This window comes from Macrobrachium rosenbergii, chromosome 11 (genome assembly GCF_040412425.1).
Source record: "Macrobrachium rosenbergii isolate ZJJX-2024 chromosome 11, ASM4041242v1, whole genome shotgun sequence".
NCBI lineage: Eukaryota > Metazoa > Arthropoda > Malacostraca > Decapoda > Palaemonidae > Macrobrachium > Macrobrachium rosenbergii.
Window position 1 is genome coordinate 21,259,198 of NC_089751.1, and position 20,802 is coordinate 21,279,999.

The 20,802-nt window shown below is 36.9% G+C and overlaps 1 protein-coding gene across 1 annotated transcript in view; it reads left to right on the forward strand.

Moving 5' to 3' along the window:
- The window catches only part of Sptz (Spastizin), a 43,487-nt gene extending 23,310 nt beyond the window's left edge, over positions 1-20,177 (forward strand). Inside the window, 6 exon segments of the mRNA XM_067111302.1 lie at positions 37-5,470; positions 11,737-11,815; positions 16,263-16,383; positions 16,556-19,565; positions 19,568-19,716; positions 19,865-20,177. Of these exon segments, the coding sequence (XP_066967403.1) occupies positions 37-5,470; positions 11,737-11,815; positions 16,263-16,383; positions 16,556-19,565; positions 19,568-19,716; positions 19,865-20,044 (8,973 nt within the window). The 3' untranslated portion in view covers positions 20,045-20,177.
- The last annotated feature ends 625 nt before the right edge of the window (positions 20,178-20,802 follow it).

The window sequence follows — 20,802 nt, forward strand, 5'->3', positions numbered from 1 at the left end:
AGATGTAGCTAATATATGTTGATGCTATATTTGCAGGAATTGGAGAAATGTATTCAACAAGATTTTGTTACAAGAAGACTTGAGCACACATTATCCAATGAAGCCTGTGCTGCACTTCGTGACAAACTCTTGTCACATCCACTTGAAACTGCAGACTTTCTGCATCAGTTGCTTGTCAGTGAAAGAAGGGCAAATTCTAAGGATGGCAGTAGCAGTAATACAAAAGTTAGTGATAAAGCATCCAGTGGAGAAATCAGAGCTGTTGGTACTGATGTTACATCCAGGGTAAAAGAAAGTTATTGTAGAATTGAGAATGTTTCCATAGAGTGTTTAGACCATCTGTTGAGGAGAATTGAAGATCTGGATGAAAAAATACTTCAGTTAGAGAGAGAACTAGAGGTCTTGGTGGAAAGGTATGGAAATAGTTCTCCAAGGAGGGCAAATTTTGGAAATGCGTCAGAATCTATTGAGGTAACAAGGATAAAGGAGAGAATTCAAGTGTCAAGTGCTGAGAAACTAAGAACCATTAATCTGTTTTATCTCATGCTTGCTATTTCAAGGGATGTTAACACTGATACTCTGAAAGAATTTTATCTCAGAATTGTCACAATTTGCCATGATAAGAGTATAATAAACATTGAACAAGTATATTTTTCCCAATTCTCTTGCTCTAATGAGAGACTGCAGTCATTTTGTGAAGTGGAAGCTGATTATTTGGTCAGAAGACCTTATGAGACATCCAGCAACATTGAGTGCTTGAGTTCATCTTTGGATGTTAGAGGATTATATTTTGATTGCACTAGCAATTCAAGGCATGTTTTACAAGTAGTATTTGAGATGCTAGCCCATGATCCTGTACAAAGTATAACATTATTGCAGAGAGAAGAGGATTGGTCCAGATGGTTAGTGCCTTTGTATCCAGTGATATTTCTCAATTCATGGTCAGCATCCTTGGATAAATTAGAAAGTTTACTGGGAGTTGCCAAAGTATGGGAAGGACAGCCAAATGCCATTGACCTTTTAATGCTAAATACATGTAATGAATTAAAGCGGGATTTAAATTTTGTTAATTGGTGTATGGCACGGAACACAAATGTGAAGATGTTACCTTTGCTGTTATTAATAAGGGACCACTCACCATTGTACACACTATACAGGTCTCTTCCTTTGTATGACCTAAAGCCTAACGAAGTGAAGCAGCTTCTACATGAGCACTGTCAAGTTAGAGACCCAAGTGGACAACTGTTATCATCCTGTATTAGTACTTATCAAGCATTTTGCATTCTCAATGAAATGTTTCAGATAATTGCTGCTGGTATGCAGTTAGATAATTCTGTAGCAGGGTGGCAAGCAAGAGGAAAGTTACTTGGTGACAGAATTTCCTTGGAGGCTAAAAACTTTGAATTGCCAAACAATGACACCAATGACTATCGTAACAAGCAGTCTTTAGTATCCTTTTATCAGAAGAACATTGTGGAAAAACTACTGAGTGTCAAAGAAAAGATTGATGAATTACAACCTCTAGAATATAGAATGCAAATTATGGAAAATATATTTTCTTTGCTGTTTGTTAGACATAGTGATATGAGTGATGAAAGTCATAGTGAGTCAGGTGGTGATGAGGCTGACTTGGAAAGATCCTTTCTCTCTCATCAGAATGGCTCAGAGAGTCCAGTGAGTACTCTTGCTACATCTAATCCAAATACAGAATCGGGTAACATTTCTGAAAAACAAGAAGAACCCTCTAAAGTAAAGAAAGTTCTGTTACTAGATTTTGTTGAGGAAGCCCTCGCCAGTGATCAGATTTCAAAGACAGAGACCCAAGTTCAAGAAAATCTTTCTTATTCAGATGCTGATTCTTGCAACAATGCAAGTAAGGGATCATCCACGTCAGTCTCTCCAGATACACCTGCCCATTCATGGAAGGCCTCTTGGCACACTGCAGCACCAGGGCAGATGCAACCTGAGAGTCATCATTATTCTTCGCAAAGTGGAACAGCACCACAACATCAGAGTAGTTGTACAGTGAGTGGTAAAAGCACTGCATCAAGCGTTGGGGAGCTTCCTCGAACAGGTTACATAATAAATTCTTTAGTTGCTTGGGATATATTGATATTATTACACGAGTCTCTGTTGACAACATCTGCTGAAAGATATTCTCAGAAAGCAAATCAGTCAAGTCTTTGTGAAGATGGTGTATCAGGACAAATCATGCATAGTCGCATTTCTCATTTGTCTCGCCATGTTAGTGAAGGCCTGTGGCGACTTCAAGTGTTGGTTCCTTGTCATCGTAAGATTGGCTCTTTAGAAAATTTTGGCGATTATGTGGAGGGCAAGTTGTTTTTAAAAGATGTAAATGAAATTGAATATGAAACTAACACCTATAAAAGTTCAGGAAAAGTGAACACATATGTATCAGTAAAGAAAAGGCATGAAACCACTGAAGGAAGGTCATCAGTGGCTGATGATACCAGTGTCATTAATTATCTTTTAGCACCTCCCCCTTGTTTAGTAACTTTGGCTCTTACAAATGGTAACTTGACACAAGCAGAACAAGTAATCAAGATGTATAAGATTGGAGATACTACAGAGTGCAGAGAAGTTTGCCTTGCAACTCGGCTTCTTCAATTAAAACCAAGGTTGGTAAGTGCAAGTCAGAGGGCACATAAAGGTAAAGGAAGTAAAATTGCGCAAGCTAAAGGGAGCACTGAACATGGATTGCTAACACTTGGCCTTGTTGCAAGAGAGGCATCTGCTCAAGCGGCAGCTGCCAGTTTGGTTCATGAGCTTTTGAGTACTTTGTCCCCCCCTGTACCAACTGGTATTTCTGTTATTGTATCCGAGACTAATTGCCCTGTTACTGCTTCCTTTCTGAATCCACAGTCCATGGTGCTGAGTGATTTGGCTCTCACAGTTGATTTGAATGAAAGTTCTTCGTCTTCCTTGCTTGAGCAAGCTCTTCAGAGGCACAGGGCTCATGTTGATGGTACTTTAACATTATCTGAACTTTCCAAGACTGGCAGTGATGTTGTAGGTTTCATTTCTTTTACACAACAGATGGCAGCTACATGTAATAATATCATCACTCTTAGAAATTCAGAAGTGAAAGTAAGTAGTAGCTGTGGTGCTCAGGAAATGCCATTAGATGTATGTGTTAGAACAGGCCCTTCTTATGCAACTCCAATGTCACTCCTGTTGTCATCATACCCAATAAATGATGGGGCAATGAAAAATTATATTCAGAGTTGGTCAAGAGTTCTTCACAGTATGTCAACTTTCCAGGGTGTATTGCTCATTCCTGAAGAAGAAGATGAGGATTATGATGAATCAAGTATTCATTGCAAAGGCAACAAGGTTCACTTAGCATATAAGGAGGTTTTAAGAATTATGAGTGAAGAAGCCACGTATTTGTATCCAGACAACCTGAAAATTAAGGAGTCTTCTAAATTTGGTGCATATGTTCGATCTTTTTATCAGTATTTGCAGCTTATGTCTCTCATGATAACAAATTATGCCAGCTCAAGCTTTAAAAGGGGTTTAACTAGCTATTTCAGCATATTGTCAGTTAGACCAGTTCATATTCTTGGTTCTTTGATGTTTCAAGATGGTGTTGACCCTGGCAAGCTGGAACACACAGCAAGAAAAATGAAACTTAACTTGACAACAATGATTTTACAGTATTGTTGCCCTATGATTGGGATAATGAGGCCTAAGTCTTGGATAGAAAATGAAAAACTTAACAATGATGAAAGTAGCAGATTAGGATTCTTGGTGAATAATGATGGCATTATAATGAATGCTGGGTCAATGACTTGTCGATCAGGAGTTTATGGTGAAGTTGTTGTGAGAGATGTACTGACTACACTGTTAAGTGGACTCCGTGAAAGCATTCCCGCTGCTCCAGTATCTGAGAATGTTAGTCACAAAGCAGTTTTGTTGAATGATGTAACTGCAGCAACTGCTTTAAAGTCTCTAGAAGTGGTGACAGTGTTGAAAGACACATCAGATTTAGCTTCTGTGGATTTTAAGAAAATTGCTGTTGGAGATGAAGGTGTAGTGTTCTTCATTAACCTAGCAAATCTCATGTTTATTCATGCTGGATTATTAAATCACATTTTTTATCCTGGTGATAGCAAATGCAAAAGTCCCCGTGGTATTTTCTCAGATTATCAGCTTGAGCGTATTATGGCCATGAAGAGAGTTGGATACACAGTTGGACAATTAGGGTTTGTCTCTTTGTTTGATATTCTTTATGGAATACTCCAGTTACCAAATCCTTTGTCAAGTATACTTATTCAAAATAACCCAAGTAGCAGATTTACTCTCTGTAAGAGTGATTTGTTAAACAATAATTTTAGCATAACAGAAAAAGAGGATTACCATCATATTTTGTCTCTGTTGAAGTTTATATCTCCAAAGGTAAATTTTTGTGTTACACAAGGGACACCCATGTCTCCATGTGTAGAAGTGCTGTACAGTGATCGAATGGCAGAGCAACAAGAAAGAGCCATATCTGAGCATTTGAATTTGTTTCTTATTGTAGAAGACAAGATTTTAGGTTGTGAAAGCCAGAAAAGTAATGAAGAAAATGGTGGCTGTTGTATTGCAACTTCTAGGACTATTTTGAATTATCTTGCTAGTCACCCAGATGGTGTTGCTGGAGGTATTAAATCTCTTGAAAATGATGTTCCTGAAGATATTGCATCTATTTTGAGAAGTTTTACAAGAAACTTTGATCAGTCTGAGATAGAATTTCGTGTTCTTGACAGGGATGAGAAACGAGGGATTGCACTGGAATTCATTGAAACCTTTGAGCCAGATAAGCTGAATATTTCAAGTAGTAAGTCTGAAAGTAGCTCATTTAGTGATGTGTCTGAGTACCTACCTGAGGATTTACCTAAATTGTCAGGTCAAGATGAACATGAATTAGAGGTTTTAGAACCTCTCGATTGGTCAAGTGCTCGAGTACCAGTTGCAGTTTTAAGCCATTTGAGGAAACAGTGTCCTTTATTAGCATTTATAGTTCAAGCAATTCACAGTACTTTGGAAGCAAGCAAGAAAGGTTCTGTCAGTTCTGATGGTGATATATCAGACACCTGGCTTAATATTCTTTACCCACCTTCAATAGGAATGAAACCACCCCCAGAAGAAACAGCTCTGTTCCGTGCAGCTAGGAATCTCTTCTCAAGTAGAAAACATAAGGCCTTGTCAGAGATTGTTCAAGCAAATCGGGTTCTCTCCTCTCTTATGCATGAACCAGAGGTGTCATGTGTGTGGCAGTTTGCTGACGAATTTCTTGGAAGCAATACAATTACCAAGGATAGCTTTCATCTCTTAGTGTCACGAGTACCGAAGGTTATATATGTTCTTCACTCTCTCTCCGCTTCTGTGCTCAACACTCATCCAGACATCCTACTGTTGCGAGATCACCTACTGGCCTTCATGGTGCAAATAGTACCTCTTTCAGAAAGTAAGTTCCCTACGAATTATTTAGTTTTACTAATGAAGTAAGCAATAAAGAATAGTGTAAAATCCAAGTAATATACCTTTCAGGTGTCAAATTATATCTTTGCAACATTGATGAATTATTGTTGTTTATTCATCACTGATTCATTACTTATAATTAGCTCTTCATTTTATCAAAAAGGCATCCCATATACTCAGATCTTTGTTACGAGAAAAGAAAATGGCAGTCAGCTTGTAGCTGTGCATGCATCTGGGCAGATGAGTGACATGAGTCAGCACCAACTATTTTCCTCATTCATTGTTTGTGTGGGCATGGATTTTAGTCTTGGACTTGATATTTATAAGAATTTTCATTATTATTAATTTTCATCTTTTTCACCCTTGTTTCCGTTTCTGCTATTCATAAATTACATGTCTGGGGAGAATTCTTAAATTTTTCAAACTGGTGGATGGTTCCTTGGATTGTAATTTACTCAGGAACATCCTCAGAAGTACCACTATTCATTTTGTTTTGGAGTTTCAGGTATGCTTTTGCTTAACCCTTAATGGATGGGAATCCTCATATGAGTACTGTATGTATAAAAAGGTTTTGGGTGATGGATGGAAATCCTCATATGAGTATTAATATTGTGCACCATTTGGTTTGGATGAATTTAGCAGGAAAAATGTTCATAGCACTTCAGTGGGCCTTAAATGACTTATGGCAACTGTTTAGCTCAGCTCAGGTGAGACATCGATCAGTATGCCTTGAGATTTCAGAGGTGAATGTACTGCCTCTCTGCTGCTCCAGGATGTCTTTTTTTTTTATTTGCTCATTAATATACCCTGGGATTGCTGTTGGTTTTAGTTCTTATCTTTTATGATAGTATGTCAGCTATAATTGTAATTTTGCAAAGAAAAGTGCAAAGAAATATTAGAAAAAACATGTATACCCCACAAAAAGTTACTGCATCGCCCCATCACAGTAAATCTTGCAAATATTTTACAACAGATATACTCAGAATTTGTTACTGATTTTAATTTTTATCTGTTATGATATTGTGTGAGCTGTAATTTTAATTTGACAAAATAAAATAAAATAAATTATTAGAAAAAACATGCATCACTTGGTAAAATTAACAAACTTTTATGAGTGTCTTGTAAAAGAGGCCCCACACAGGGTTGTAAGTAAGTAGTCACTTTCAACTTCCCGTGGAAGGTAGGGAAAAATTTTCAGAATTTTTTTCTTACACCATGTGCATTTGCATATCTTCCTCTATCCATGGTATCCTCTTTCTATTGGTGTGTTTTTTCTTAAATTGGCCATATTTAGCCCATCCCTTAAGGGTTAATCAGTGTTAGGCGTGCACCAGCTGTTTACCTATTTCCATATTTTTTTATCTTGTTGGAAGTTAGTTTATATCTAAGAAGTCTTCACACTTGTGAATTAAGTGTCTTCCCATCAGTTACCTTGCATTCACTTTTGCTAACTTTAGGCCTTGGTATTTTTTTTTTTATTCTCTTCAACAATACGTGTTTTTCTAATGTTTAAGTTTAGATTTTAGCTCCTAAGTTGTTTTTCTAATGTTTAAGTTTAGATTTTAGCTCCTAAGTTAGCTTTGCTTGGTTTCATTACAAAAAGACCAAACTTACCAAAGATAAGTTTGGTCTTTTTTTTTTATAGTTTCCCACCTTAGACATTTTTTGGTTTCTTATTGATTAACTCCCATTTGATTTGAGCTAGCTTTGCATTGTATCTTAAGTTTAGTTAGTGTGTTAAGACAGCTCTCAACTTGTACAAACCAGTTTTCACACATTTTGTATGAGTAAAAATTCACTCTGTATTCTTCCATTTTGCTCTGCTTTTGGACAAACGAAGATGATGGGTTAGAAATGTATGAGATTAATTATACCATATGTTTGTGGTTCCCAGATGAAACAAAGGGCAAGTGGGGCAGTATACCTGTAGCTCTCAGTCAGTGGACAATTCTGCTAAAATATCTCTTTTCTTTGTGATTTTTTGTTGGTTCTAGTACACATTAGTCATCATGGGCCTTATAAGGACTGAAATGTCAGCAAACCAAAAAAACAAGTAGATAGAAAAATAATAGTTTAAAAAGAAATTCACAGCAAGAGCTGATCTGGCTAAGGAGTTTCATATGGCCAAACTACAATTTCTTCACTATTACAACATAAAGAGGTTATCAATGGAGCTGACATTGCTAAGGGAGTGAAATATATTACAAAACAAAGGTCTCAGACAAATGAAGAGGGTGAGAAATTGTTCCTAATTGGGATAAAATGAAAAACAGCCATTGGAAGTGTTTCTCAGGCCAACATTTGTGAAGAGGCAAGAAAACTGCTTGCTGATCTCTTGAAAACTACCCCTGGAACAAGTGTACAGTCCTGGTTTATAGTCTGGTGATCCTGTCCTAAGGATTTTCAGCTGAAGATTTAAAGAAAGAAAGGTAATACTTGTGTTCAGAGCCAGTCATGGGTGGATCAAGAAATTTAAGACAAGAAATGGCATACACAGTGTTGTGAGCCATGGGGAGGCTGCTATTTCTGACAAAGATGCTGCTGAGAAATATGTTAAAGAATTTAAGGACTTCGTAGAGGCCAGGATGTTGTTCATTTGTGATGAGTTACAATTGTTTTGGGGAAAAAATGCCACAAGGACCTATATCTCTCAAAAGGAGAAATCATTACAAGGACACAAGCAAATGAAGGACAGACTTACTCCTTTGCTCTGTGGGAATGCAAGTGAGGATTTAAAACTGAAGCCTTTGCTTTCCTACCACTCACACACCCTAAGGTTTATAAGAAAAATATATTAATTTTTTTTTTTTTCGAGTGGGTAAATGAATTGGTTGGCCTTAGTGTCAAGAAATACTTTGAGGAGTAATTATTACCTCTGAAGGTTCTTCTAGTGCTGGACAATGCTCTTGTTCATCCTTCAGACTTGAAGGCTAAGTTGCTGGAGAAGTTTAGATTCATCACAGTGAAGTTCTTACCCCTACCAGGACTCTTCTAATCCAGACCATGGACCAGTAAGTCATCTTTCATTTCAAGAAACTCTACACAGAAGCACTATTCCAGAGGTACTTTGTAGTTTTTTTCTTATACGGAATTGACCCTAAGAAAATATGGGAGAACCACTCCTAGATCATTGAATAAGCCTCACAGATGAAGCCTGTCTCTCTTACAGGACAATGAACTCTGCCCAGAGGATATTGTGGCCAGATGCTGCTACAGAAAGAGACTGTGAAAGCTTCGAGGCTGAGCCTGAGGATTTTGTCTCTTGGTAAGTCCATGGGCTTGATGGTGAGTGGAGGAGAATGCCACAGAGCTACTCACGGAACTACAAGACCTTCAGAGGGATTGTCTTCAGAGGAGGAGGAGAGAAGGGAGGATGTCCTTACTTCATTAATAAGAAAATATGTGTAAAATGGGGGAAGTCCAGGGCAAAGTCCAAAGTTTCTTAGAAAGATATCACCCTGACAAAGCTGTAGAAAACCATGTATTATACCTGCTGAATGGCAATGCTGTCTCACTTTAGGAACATCTCAAAATGCAGGCAAAAACAAACGTCATTCAGTGAGACGAACAGTTTTGATAAGAAAGCAGTAGAAGGAGACGAAAGAGAAACAACCCCAGAAGCATACAGTAAACTCCCCGTATTCGCGGTCTCACTATTCGCGGACTCACGTATTTGCGGATTTCTCTATGGAATGTATCTACCCATTATTCGCGGAAAATTTGCCCATTCGCGGTATTTTTCACTGAGAAACACTCACTAATTTCTGTATTTTCATATCATTTTCATGACTAAGTGCACTTTTTGTGATAAAACTATTGAAATACTCAGGTATAAGCATTTTTAAAGTTTTTTTTTGTGTTTAAACTATCAAACTAGGCAGTTCTAAAGTGTTTTTAGAGGGGTTTTAAGTATTCGCAGAATTTACTGCACCCCCGCGAATACGGGGCCCTTACTGTAGTGCTTGCATTTTATGGAAGGGGACTTCCCATCATAATAATAACATATCTCCTCTTCACCTTCCACATATGCCATCAACTACCCAAGTACAGGTGAAGTGAGAAATTTGCACCTATTTCATCTATTTTGCTGAAGGTTCATGGTTGGGCTTAGATTGATGAAGTGGATGTGATTGATGCCTGATTCTTTCCTTGCCCTATTGTTTCCTAACCTCTGGTAGCCCAGACCATGTTCATGCTGGTCAGTCCAGATGTGGATGACTTGCAATATTAATCACCTATTTGAGGGCTTTAGTCTGAAGATATTATACCTTCTCCTTCCCTGTAACAGGGTGTTGGGGTGTAGACCATGATTATTATTAGTTCCCATAATAATAATTGCAGAAGCAATCCCTCCCCTGCTAAGCTAATCCACGACCTTTGAAGCTGTCATTTGTGAGTAGTGGTGGACCATTTTGTAAGTGTTTCACATGTGACACATCTTGAGTGTGTCTCCTATATGGAAGACCAAGGATTGTATACTTTGTTGGAACAAATCACAATTTATTAAAGTAAATTCTATTTTTCCTAACCACACAAACCTAAATTTCATCATAATTCCACCTCTAACCAGCCCCATTTTTGCCCTTGTGGCCACAGAAAAATCAATGACAAGTAGACAGGTGAGTGGGTATCTATCCCACAGATTTATTATTTCCACCTGTAATAACATTATTACCAGGACTTCAAGTTTGTATGTCTAGGAAAAATATTGCTGTATTTTTATCAGTTGAATGTGTTAATTCTACTTTAACTTCAAGGTATATTGCCTCTCAGCAGTCATATAAATTTTATGAGTACTGTACCAAAAATCGTTAAACATTTTCCATTGCTTTCTGGAACACATCAAAGCTAAACTAAACATTCTGATGTCCAGGTTCAGAATTTTCAAGGCATATACAGTTTAATGTAGTATGTAATGCATACTGCGGAACAACTTGTTTGAAATGTAAGAACATACTGTCCTGAAGGGGAAACCTGTATGATGTAAAATACAATTATTACTGTACTACAGAGGAGTTAATCGCACCACTAATGTGTGCATTCCAAATAACCCATGCTTTGTTGTTTTGATATTTAAACTACAACATTATAGTAATGAGTTGGGTTTTTTGGTTATGTTAGGTTACAGTGCTAATTAGTATTGTTTTGAACAATTATAACGAAGTATTTTTGAAAAATTATCATCAAAGGAAACATTTTTGAAAAATTATCAAGTGAAGTATTTTTGAAAAGTCATTAAGTGAAGTAGTATGCTCACTCTTATTTGTAGTACTGTACTGATATAGGTTCTAAGTGATAAAATGAGGAAGTATTTTATGAGATTTATTGTTTGCAGAAGACTTGTTTATAACTTAAATATGTGTTAAAGGTTAAAAGACACATTTAATGTAAGTCATAAAAGAGTAGGATTTATGGTTCCACTTCAGAAGCAGAAGTAATATTGTTGCTAGAAATGGAAAGAAGCATCTACTCATGAGGACAAGAGTTAGAGAGAAAATGAATTCATTAGAATTGCATAAACTTATGTTTTGTTAATAATAGGAAAGGAAGAGTATGTCAGTTGGTGTGGTGGGAATGAATAAGGAACGACTGGTACATTTTGGGTAAGTGGAGCTCTCAGGTCAGATCTTTAGGTAGGATTATCTATTTGGAGCTCATGGTGAAGGTCTACAAATAACCAACTCAGACTAATGCTGATATGTGATCAAGAAATATAGACTGTACATAGAAAGGAGGGGTCCTATGAGTGAACTGATGTATAATGGCGTGGAGGTGGAAACCAGTGTTGCTCATGGGAAAAAAATCAGGAAGGGTGGCATAAAGAATTGATATTTATTAAATTCAAAGATAAGTTTAAAGTAAGGAAGGATGACATAGTTTGGTCACATGATTAAAAGAGATATGGGTAGTTTGGTGAGGACTGCAAGGGGCATGATCCTGAAAATAGGATATGTTAAAGCAATGGAGAGAAACATCTTTTAAGTGTTGTATCTCTTTTGCTGTGAGCTGTTAACTTTAGATAAGGATTTGAGAAGTTTAGCTTACTGAACTCTTAATTGCCATATTTCAGCCTAACCAAAAGTATAATTGGAGACAGACTATCTTAAAAAGATTTGGAACTATTTGAGAGGTGCAGATTTCGTATACTCTCATAAAAAAAAAATTTTATATATTCTTGGGCAGGAGGGTGTACTATACCAGTTTTATTTTTAGCTTTTAATTATATGTTTTCTCTTTTCCCTTATTTCTAAGGTAATCCTACTCCTTGGGAATATGCTCATGAAATATCAAACAGCCAAATGAGGTTTTCTGTAATCCAAAGGTCACACAGGTAAGTACAAGGACTGATTATTTGTGTACTAGCTGCTTTGTCATGAAAGTCTGGTTTTTCATGTTGTCTCATAATTAGGATCAAGTTTATGAGATATTAACTTGACTTTTCATTCTTATGGTAAAATCTCAGATTCTTTTAAAGACACTATAGCCTTACATTTATCCAATGTTACTTTGAAATCAGACATTAAGATACAGTAATTGTCAAAACTTTTTACATATATTTCTTATTTTTGGAAAACTAGTTAGCCAAACATTTTTGCTTTTAGTACTGACCTTACCCTTGCCATATGTAAGCAGGTGTAGCAGAGAGATTTATGTGGTTTTATCATTGAAGATTATTTGTCTTTGTCTCATAAGTAGGACAGTTTGACAGACATTGCAAGTTGATTCTGATAATTCTTAATCCTTTATTTGGCAGCTCTAGTAATTCTTCTAAGCCCTTGTTTGGCAGAAATAAATTATATCAATGCACTTGTGGAAATTTAACTTTTTCAAGAAAAAGTAAGTTTTTCAAGGCCTTATAGTGGCATTTCATTTGTCATGAAATACTTTCAGACTAAAACCGTCTCTGAAGGAAGACAAAGAACACCGGTTCTTGTTAGGCAAATAGTGGTCCAGCTGGTCTCACTTGTCAACTTAACCAGGCTCATACTTTGATTGTTTGTGCATGAGCACACTTCATTCCCCAAACTCTTCAAAGGATTGCCTAAAATCTCATTTTTGCCCATATTTCATATGTCCTATCAAAAGTCTACAGCGCTCACAACACATAATTAAATGTCTTGTCCTTCGGTGCAAATGTTCATAGTCTCAAGCTTTCCCCTGGTAGTGCTCCATTAGGAAACTTTGACAGCTTGGCTTGACACATCTTTGGCTGCTAGCTAAGTTCAGGTATTTTATAAGTTTGAATAAGTGCTACCTATGGAATGACTTAATGCATTATTGTGTATGTAGTGCTCAGCACTCAAAAGTTTATCCTTGTTTTGAAAATACTTTTTGTTCTCATTGAACCGTTGTTAGTTGTCATCTTTTGCAACACCCTCACTTTTGTTGTGATTGACAGATTCTTGCCACCCACCAGCAAAGAGTTCCAGGTTTCTAGTTCCCTGATAAATGCATTAGAACTGTATGCCAAGTTCCCCTTGGATGGGTAGAATTTTTTATACTTCACTGCCCCCATACCATACTGTATCATAGGGGAACTCTCTCCTTTTGCTTGCTGTGGCATTGGCAGCATGGAGGTAACCACCACTTCTTGCCATCTGTAAGAGAAAATGTCTGAGATAGCTCTATTTCATTTACTGAATTGTTGAACGACTCCACCCATAGGGCATACCAAGGGTGGGTGTATCCATCCATGAAAAGTGCTAATCTTTATCATAATGTGTGGGTGAACTTTTGGAAATTGCTTGGGCAACAGACTGTTTAATGGTACTGAAGGTGGAGTTTAAAAACATGGGACCTCCAAGGAACCATTCCCAGAAAATCAAATCTAGGGTTACAATAATCCTGAGAACAGCAAGAGATTCCTGCCCCATCAGGAGTCATCAGTGGCCTTTGTAAAAAGCATGACATGGATCGAAGATCCCTTGAAAGGCAACATTCTCAAGGTTATTTTAGGCAGCTTATTGAAGATCACGTTTGAATGCAATCTTGACAGCAATCCTGATAAAGCTCCTGAGTCAATTCCCTCTACACCACTCTCTTGCTTAACCCCACAGCCACCTTTCATGGTCCAGGTAATTCTGGTTCCAGCTTTGATTTCAAAGTCACAGATGCCTAGTCAAGTTCTCATGTTCAAAAATGGTTTCATATCTCTATCTCTTTGTTGTTTAGCATAATTGCATACACTGTAGAAGTTTGATTTCCTCATTTTTTTTACATCTAGCACTGTAATTCATCCTTAAAATGGAAAGATAGTTGTCAGCTTTGTCCTCTTTATTACCTGTTATCTAAAATTGCAATTTGGTCATTGCATCTCTGATTACCTTTGTGAATTCATCTTACTTAGTATAAGAAATTTTTCATAAATCATATTTTTTATCCAAGTTGCATATTGCATCATAAAATGTTTGAACTGCATTTCCTTTTTTTCATATTAACACTTTTGACTGACATTCATTTATGAAGCACTTTTTGAATATTTTCTTACTGTCTAATAACATAAAACATTCCTGAATCAAGGGAATGCATATATTTGGGAATAAAACTCCTAAGAATAATGCAAAATGTAATAGTACACAGTTACCAACACACCAGTATAAACATTTTGGCAGTGCAGTCATCTTAGGAAATTCACACTTTCACATGTATTGTACTTACACAGTGCTTTGCTTGCTATTTTTCTACTATATACTGTAATGCAAAAACATTATGAAGTAATTTATGAAAAATATATTTCAGCTTCAAACACAGAAACATGATGCAAACAAGTCAAGTGCATTTCCTCAAACTAATGCTTTAACTGATTGTTACTTTGTGAGATGGGCTATGTCAGCTAATACAGCAGCATTCTAATGGCAGCCATACGACCAAATTTCTCAAATACATTGCAGGGCATTTTTGGACCTCTGAACAAGGCCACAATTGTGGCTTTTTGTCTTCCACCAGCAAAGCCTTGATTGAGACTTTCTGTAGATAAGGGGTCAAATCAATCAATCTTGGGTTTGGGAAAATTTTCTTGACCAGAGATCTAGTATGCTGAATTGAATGCTTCAGAAAAGGAATCCTTGTCCTCTAGGATCATGGAAAGCACCCTGGTTCTCACTGATTTGCTCAAATAGAACATTTTATCCTTAAAACCATCTGAACAAACCTCCTTGGGTGATAGCTGTGCATCACCCAAGAAGGCACAGTAGAAATGACATGTGGCGAACTTCTTGTTAATGGACAAGCGTGGTCCTGCAGTAATGGACCGGTGGAAATATTCCCCTTTGCATCAAGAATGGGCCCCGTACAAACTGAGTCCTTTTGAAGAGTTACTATCCCACACTAAATACTGCCGCTACATTTCTTCCCTAATGTTGCTGGAGCTGTGGAATCTTTCCTGGGTCATTGTGAACTCTTTTGATCATTTCTAGAAAAAGAACAGTTATGGTCACCAATCCTGCCACAGTCACTCGATCCAGTCTCTCTCAACACAAGTGGTCAGGACATGACTTTCACTAGCAAAATTTTTATCATGATTGGGAGTGGTCATGATCCTGATGTTTACTGATACTGTATTCATGCTACATGGGAGGGGGGGGAAGGAGATCTCAGTTTCTATGGTAACTGAAGTTGTAAAGTCTGTAGAGGGTGAATGTCAGCAGTAGAAACAACAAAACTAGGTGGCTCCAGCATCATCTTTACCATTTCACCCATAACCTGCCCAGCAAAGGTTACTTCAATACAAAAATACTAAGACCTTAAGGTGAGGCATGGAGGTGTCATTTTCTGATACAATTATATCCTACAGACAGGTTATAAGTAGAACAAGTAAGGAGTGGGCATGGCTGTTAGTAAGCTGAGACAGCAAGGTTTATACACAAAGCACAACCCTTGCAAAAGTTACTGAGATACCAATACACAGAACATTAAAAAAAAAAAAACACTAAATATAAGTGATGTACTATAAATAAGCACAGAAAATATCACTTAATACAACTGAAACATCTTTTTACTGCACTGTATATATGATACAAATTACAGGCAGCAACAGGAGATAACACAAATAGGCCCAAAAACATCCTAGAAAAATATATGAGATGAAATACTCCAACTACAAAAAGGTATGAAAATAAAAAAAATGCAAAACAGTACTTGCTCATCACTGCAGTACAGAAAATGAACAGGGGAAAAAGTTTGTATGTAGCTTAAGCTATTCTCCATCCCTGGGTTCTAATAAATGCAGGGGAAGTACTGGAATGAATAAAATACCGTACTGGACAAAGCTATACATACATTTCTGTAAGGATAAGAGGTTAGTTACTCATAGAGACAATATCGGGTAAGCTAATGATTCCTGAAGAGGTAGCACAACCTCCTTAGTAATGAAACTATGCTTTATCTTGTAAATGCAGTGAAGTGAGAAAAGGGCTGAAAACAAATGAATTAAAGGAGTATTAATGAAAAGTGACATGTCACTGCTGGAGAATCACTTGGGGAAGAACAAATAGAGCTGTTATTACTCAAGGAGATGCAAGACAAAGTGAGTTGAATTACTAATATGTGCCTGTTGCCCTAGCTGGCACGAATATAGTATACAGTACTATTTTTGTTTTGGTAGACAAAAGACTGGTGAACCTTGGATATCAGTAGTGGTAAAACAATTACTAAATGGCATATTTCATAGTACTGTAAATGAATACATAAATATAAAACTGACATTTTTTTTTCCTTGACTGCTTGAATAGTTATTGTTCTGCTATTGTCCATTTTTACTCTCTTTTTTTTTTTTTCAGTGAGTGGCCAGTTTCTCCAGCAGTAAAGCTTCTAAATGTGCTGGGATGTGATACACAACTGACAGGTGTCAGACGTGAGTGGGCTAAGAAGCGAGCTATTCAGATAAAAGTATATGCAGAGGTTAGAATTTTATGCCCTTAATTGCTGTGTACTAGCCTGAATTTTGTGTCTGGAAGTAAGGACATATTGAATTATTTTATCAACAAATTTTCTCAGTTTCAGCAGTTTTCCTTTTCTTTACTGTACATGAGAATAAGATATCCAATTACTTTTAGTTATTTTTGTCTTTCAGATTCTTAATATAGGGAGTCCTGCTGTTGAAACATGGCAAGAAGTTGAGCATCTTTCTTCAGATGACCCTTCAACTCTTCTTTTAATGCTCATTCAAAAAAAGCAATTTAAACTTGGTGTTCAGTGGGCAGAACATCATAATGTTGATTCCAAGTTAAGACAGTTAGTTGACCAGAGTTACTTGATGTCTATCCTAGATATGACTACCCCTGATTATGGAGTTGCTTCAAGTGCTCTTGAATCCTTGAGCTTTAAGGACCTAACTGTTGTCACTGAAGCACTTTTATTAAAGTTGTCAAGTATCCCAACTCGTCGCTTCTTGCTAGAGTTTTTACTAAAAACTTCATATCCAAAAGACCAATCCTCAGTGCAATGTGAAAGTTATGGTACATACATGGGATCTTTAGAACTTGAACAACTACCTACAAAAGAAAATTCCAAAACCTGTGAGTCACAAACAGTCAGTGAACACTTGGATATGGATCCACTGAGGCAAGAACTAATGGGTCTGATACTTGTTGAAGAAGTTGCGCCTGTTACAGATGATAGATATCAGTTAAGTCATTTGGCATCACATCCTCACTTGATTATTGAGCAGTGGCTCATGAATATCAAACTTGAGGCTGTAGAAAAAGCTGTGAAAGTGCTGGGAAGACATATGGATATGATTGGTTCAAGGTTCTCTAAAAATGTTGATGATGAAAATTTAGGAATTTCATGGTCTTATGAAGATGCAAGTTCAAAGAAAACAGAACCAGGATCTTTAAGCTGGAATACATTTAATTGGCTTATTGAAGCTTATGCTGCTAAATCTCTTGATACCACTGGTGTGCAGTTTACCCTCAAACCAAAGCAAAGAGTAGATAAAATGCCCAAAAAATTTGTAATGCCCCCTCAACCCCCAGACAGAAAAGATTGGGTGCCAGACAATGAAGTCAGTGAATGTCTTGTTTGTAATATTGCAGTTTTTTCAATGTTTTGTCGGCGTCATCACTGTCGTCGCTGTGGTAGAGTGGTTTGTGGTTCTTGCTCAAAGTCTCGAATGGTAGTTCAAGGCTATGGTGATTTGCTAGTAAGAGTTTGTCAGGAATGTTTCCAGCAAACAAAAGATATTAACTTGATGGAGTATGATCAGATACGTCCCCTTGGGGAAGGGAATTATGATAGCCAGTCTGAAATATCAGATGTTTTAAGTACGAGAGGGAGTTCATCTTGGTCCAGTGATGCAGAAGGAGGTTGGTACCTCACAACGGATATGCTACACAATAATTTAGTACGCCAAGAGTTTGGTTACGACTATGCTCCTTCACTCAGTTTATGTCTTGCTATATTGGCTCACCATCAAGATGACAGGAAAGCAGCTATATGCATCATTAAGTTATGCCATCATTTGTTTTCTCTAATTGTATCTGCTGTTATTTGTACAAGTCCAGAAGTTGATCACAATTTTGTTTTGTCAATGATTCAAACCCTTCTTACATCATCCAAAGTTCGCTTTGGGAATGTTAATGAACATCAAGGTATTGCAGTCTGTGAATATTACTCTCAGTGGGTAGATTTGCTCTGTCTCTTATTGAGAGCTAGTTGTGGTGATGTCATCCCACAAAGGGCTCTGCAGAATATGCTAGAAATTGGAACTCTCCATCAAAAACTGTTACAGAAGGAAGAGAACTGTAAAAGAAAATTTGAAAAATGTCTGCAACAGGAATTTGTGTATATGCGACATATTAGGGATTCTCTGGTGAAAAAACAATTATGGGAACTATCGCTGAATGTTTCAACAAAGGCTGGTTTAGAAGTAACAGGTGTATGGGGTGCATGGGCAATGGCATCACTTAAAGCAGGTGATTTCCCAGGTGCTAGGGAAAGATTTGCTAGAGTTTTGGAGAGGCCTTTAGATAAAAACAGACCATGTAAATCTTCACTTTTACCTGAAATTATCAAGTTTTTGGAGAGTAGCCCATTTATTGTTAATGAAAAGGTCTTAGACCATGCTGAAAGGACTCGTATCTTGCTTAGTGAGCAAACAAGGCTCCCTCCTTCACAAGCTCTTGTGGTACTGCATACGCTTCAAAACTTACAAAGTATTTCAGCGGGTAGTTTAAGAACTAAATCCAGTGTTGTTCAGTCTACACATAGTGCAAAGTCAAAGAAAAATAAAAGTACTTACAAAATGGACACCTTGTTTCAGAATGAGTGCAAGTATTATCTTCGGTTGTATGGTGATCATAGCATGACTATTCAGTTTTGCATGCGACATCGTCAGTTACAAGAATGTGCTGAATACCTATTAGCCAATGAAGTGCGGGAAGATATTTTTATCTCTGAGGTCTTACTGCCATGTTTGAGATTAGGTAAACTTGAACAACTTTTGAAAATTTTTAGGACTGAGGATCCTCAGCAGACAAAGTGGTACAAGTACATGTTGAGAGGGTGTCGCTGGCTTGAACACAACAAATGGTGGAACTGTCTTTTAATGGTCCAGGAAGCTTTAGGAGATAGACTTAGAGCAGTTATGACATTACTCAAGATGTATAACCATGAAATTTGCAATTATTATCAGTTATCAAATAGAGTTCACATTCTAACTTCAGCTCAGCACCATCTTCAGACTTACCTTAACACACAAATTCTACATGGATCTTTTGCCAAAAGTAAGATCATTCTCAATATGTCAGGATGGCAAGTTAACCAGTATATTAATATGCTAGCATTGCAGGCTGATGCCACTAAGTTTTTAGCAGGTTATGAAGCAAATTCAGATATAATAAGAAAACTCTTGCAAAATTTAGTTCGGATGAAACTAATTGAAGACCGATCACTTCCAACATTACTTGGAGATGAAAATGAACGCTTGGCAGTTGGAGCTTTGATAGTGTCAGGAGCTCAAGTCGTTGAAGAAAGCCTTGGCTTAGCTTACAGGATTGTTGAAAGTATGGGTGTCCCAGCTGAAAAACTACTTTCCGTTGGTTGCGAGTTGCTTGTGGAGATGGAGATGTGTGAGAATATTGGCTCCTTGTAAAAGGTATGGGAGATTTTGGAATCCTAACGCCAATTCAGGTAGATTCTGCATTGGAACCAGCATTACTGAAGATGTCTACAAGTGCAACTAATGTTAATTTGGACGTCATTGTAAAACTTTTTTCATCTGAAAATGCTAAGGTAAGGATTAGAGACCATAGCTTTTTGTGCATGATTTCATCTGTCATTGTTTTTGTATAGTACTGAAGTTATTTTTAATGCTCTTTGCTGAACTGGAATGATTATCTGAATTAGGTTTTTAGGTATTATTTTCTATATTTTTTTTCAGATTGAGGCATACATAAAGTGTGGCAGGTTGAAATCAGCCTATCTAGTAGCAGTTCATCGTGGCAAGTATGATGATGTTATTCTTGTGCAGCAGGCAGCTAAGCAAAGTGGTCAGGCTCATGTTGCCACAATGTGTACGAAATGGCTTGCTAATCACAAAAGTTTTGTTGGTGCTCATTAGTTGTGTTGTTGAAGTAATACTGCTTATTACTAAATTCTCAGGGATTTAAGAATGAAAAGTTACTGAGTTTTCTGTCTGTAAAATGTTACATATGTACAAGTTTGGATCCTAAGTTGTTGAATTATGGTATGTAAGACTTTATGCATTGTTTTAATATTTATTGGAGTCTTTAATAAGAAAAATCATAAATAATTTTCTCTAGCCTTTCCCCCCAGTTTCTTCAGTTTGCTACATTATTACACTGGTATGATTTTATTTCAAAAATTTTCCCTTAATATTATTAAAAGCATCAAGCCATTTAGTTTTATAGAAAGGTTGGTCTGACACAGGTGTAAGTATCTAGTCAAACCTTAAATGTGGTAATTACATTCCTTATTTCCTATGCTTTTTGCCTATGTGAACACATGGAATTTTAAGGTAGGTTGACTCCAGTTTAAGTTGTAGTTGGTTAGGATGGTTTTTGTAGTTTGTCCAAATACTTTGTAAAATTTATATTCTTTTTGCTTTTTTTAAGGAAAATTTATTTTCCCAAAGGTAAATTTTTAGAGTACCAGACTCAGTTCTTTTATATTTATGTTATATGCTGAATTTTATGTAATACATAGGCTGACTAAGCAGACTATGGTGTGCATTGAGTCAGGAAAACATATGATCAGAAATTCAACCAGTGCAATAATGTGACTAAGGAAATATTTGAACTTTGAATTTAAACAAATTTTTTAAAGTGGTTATTGCTTATCAGTGTTTTTATTTATTGC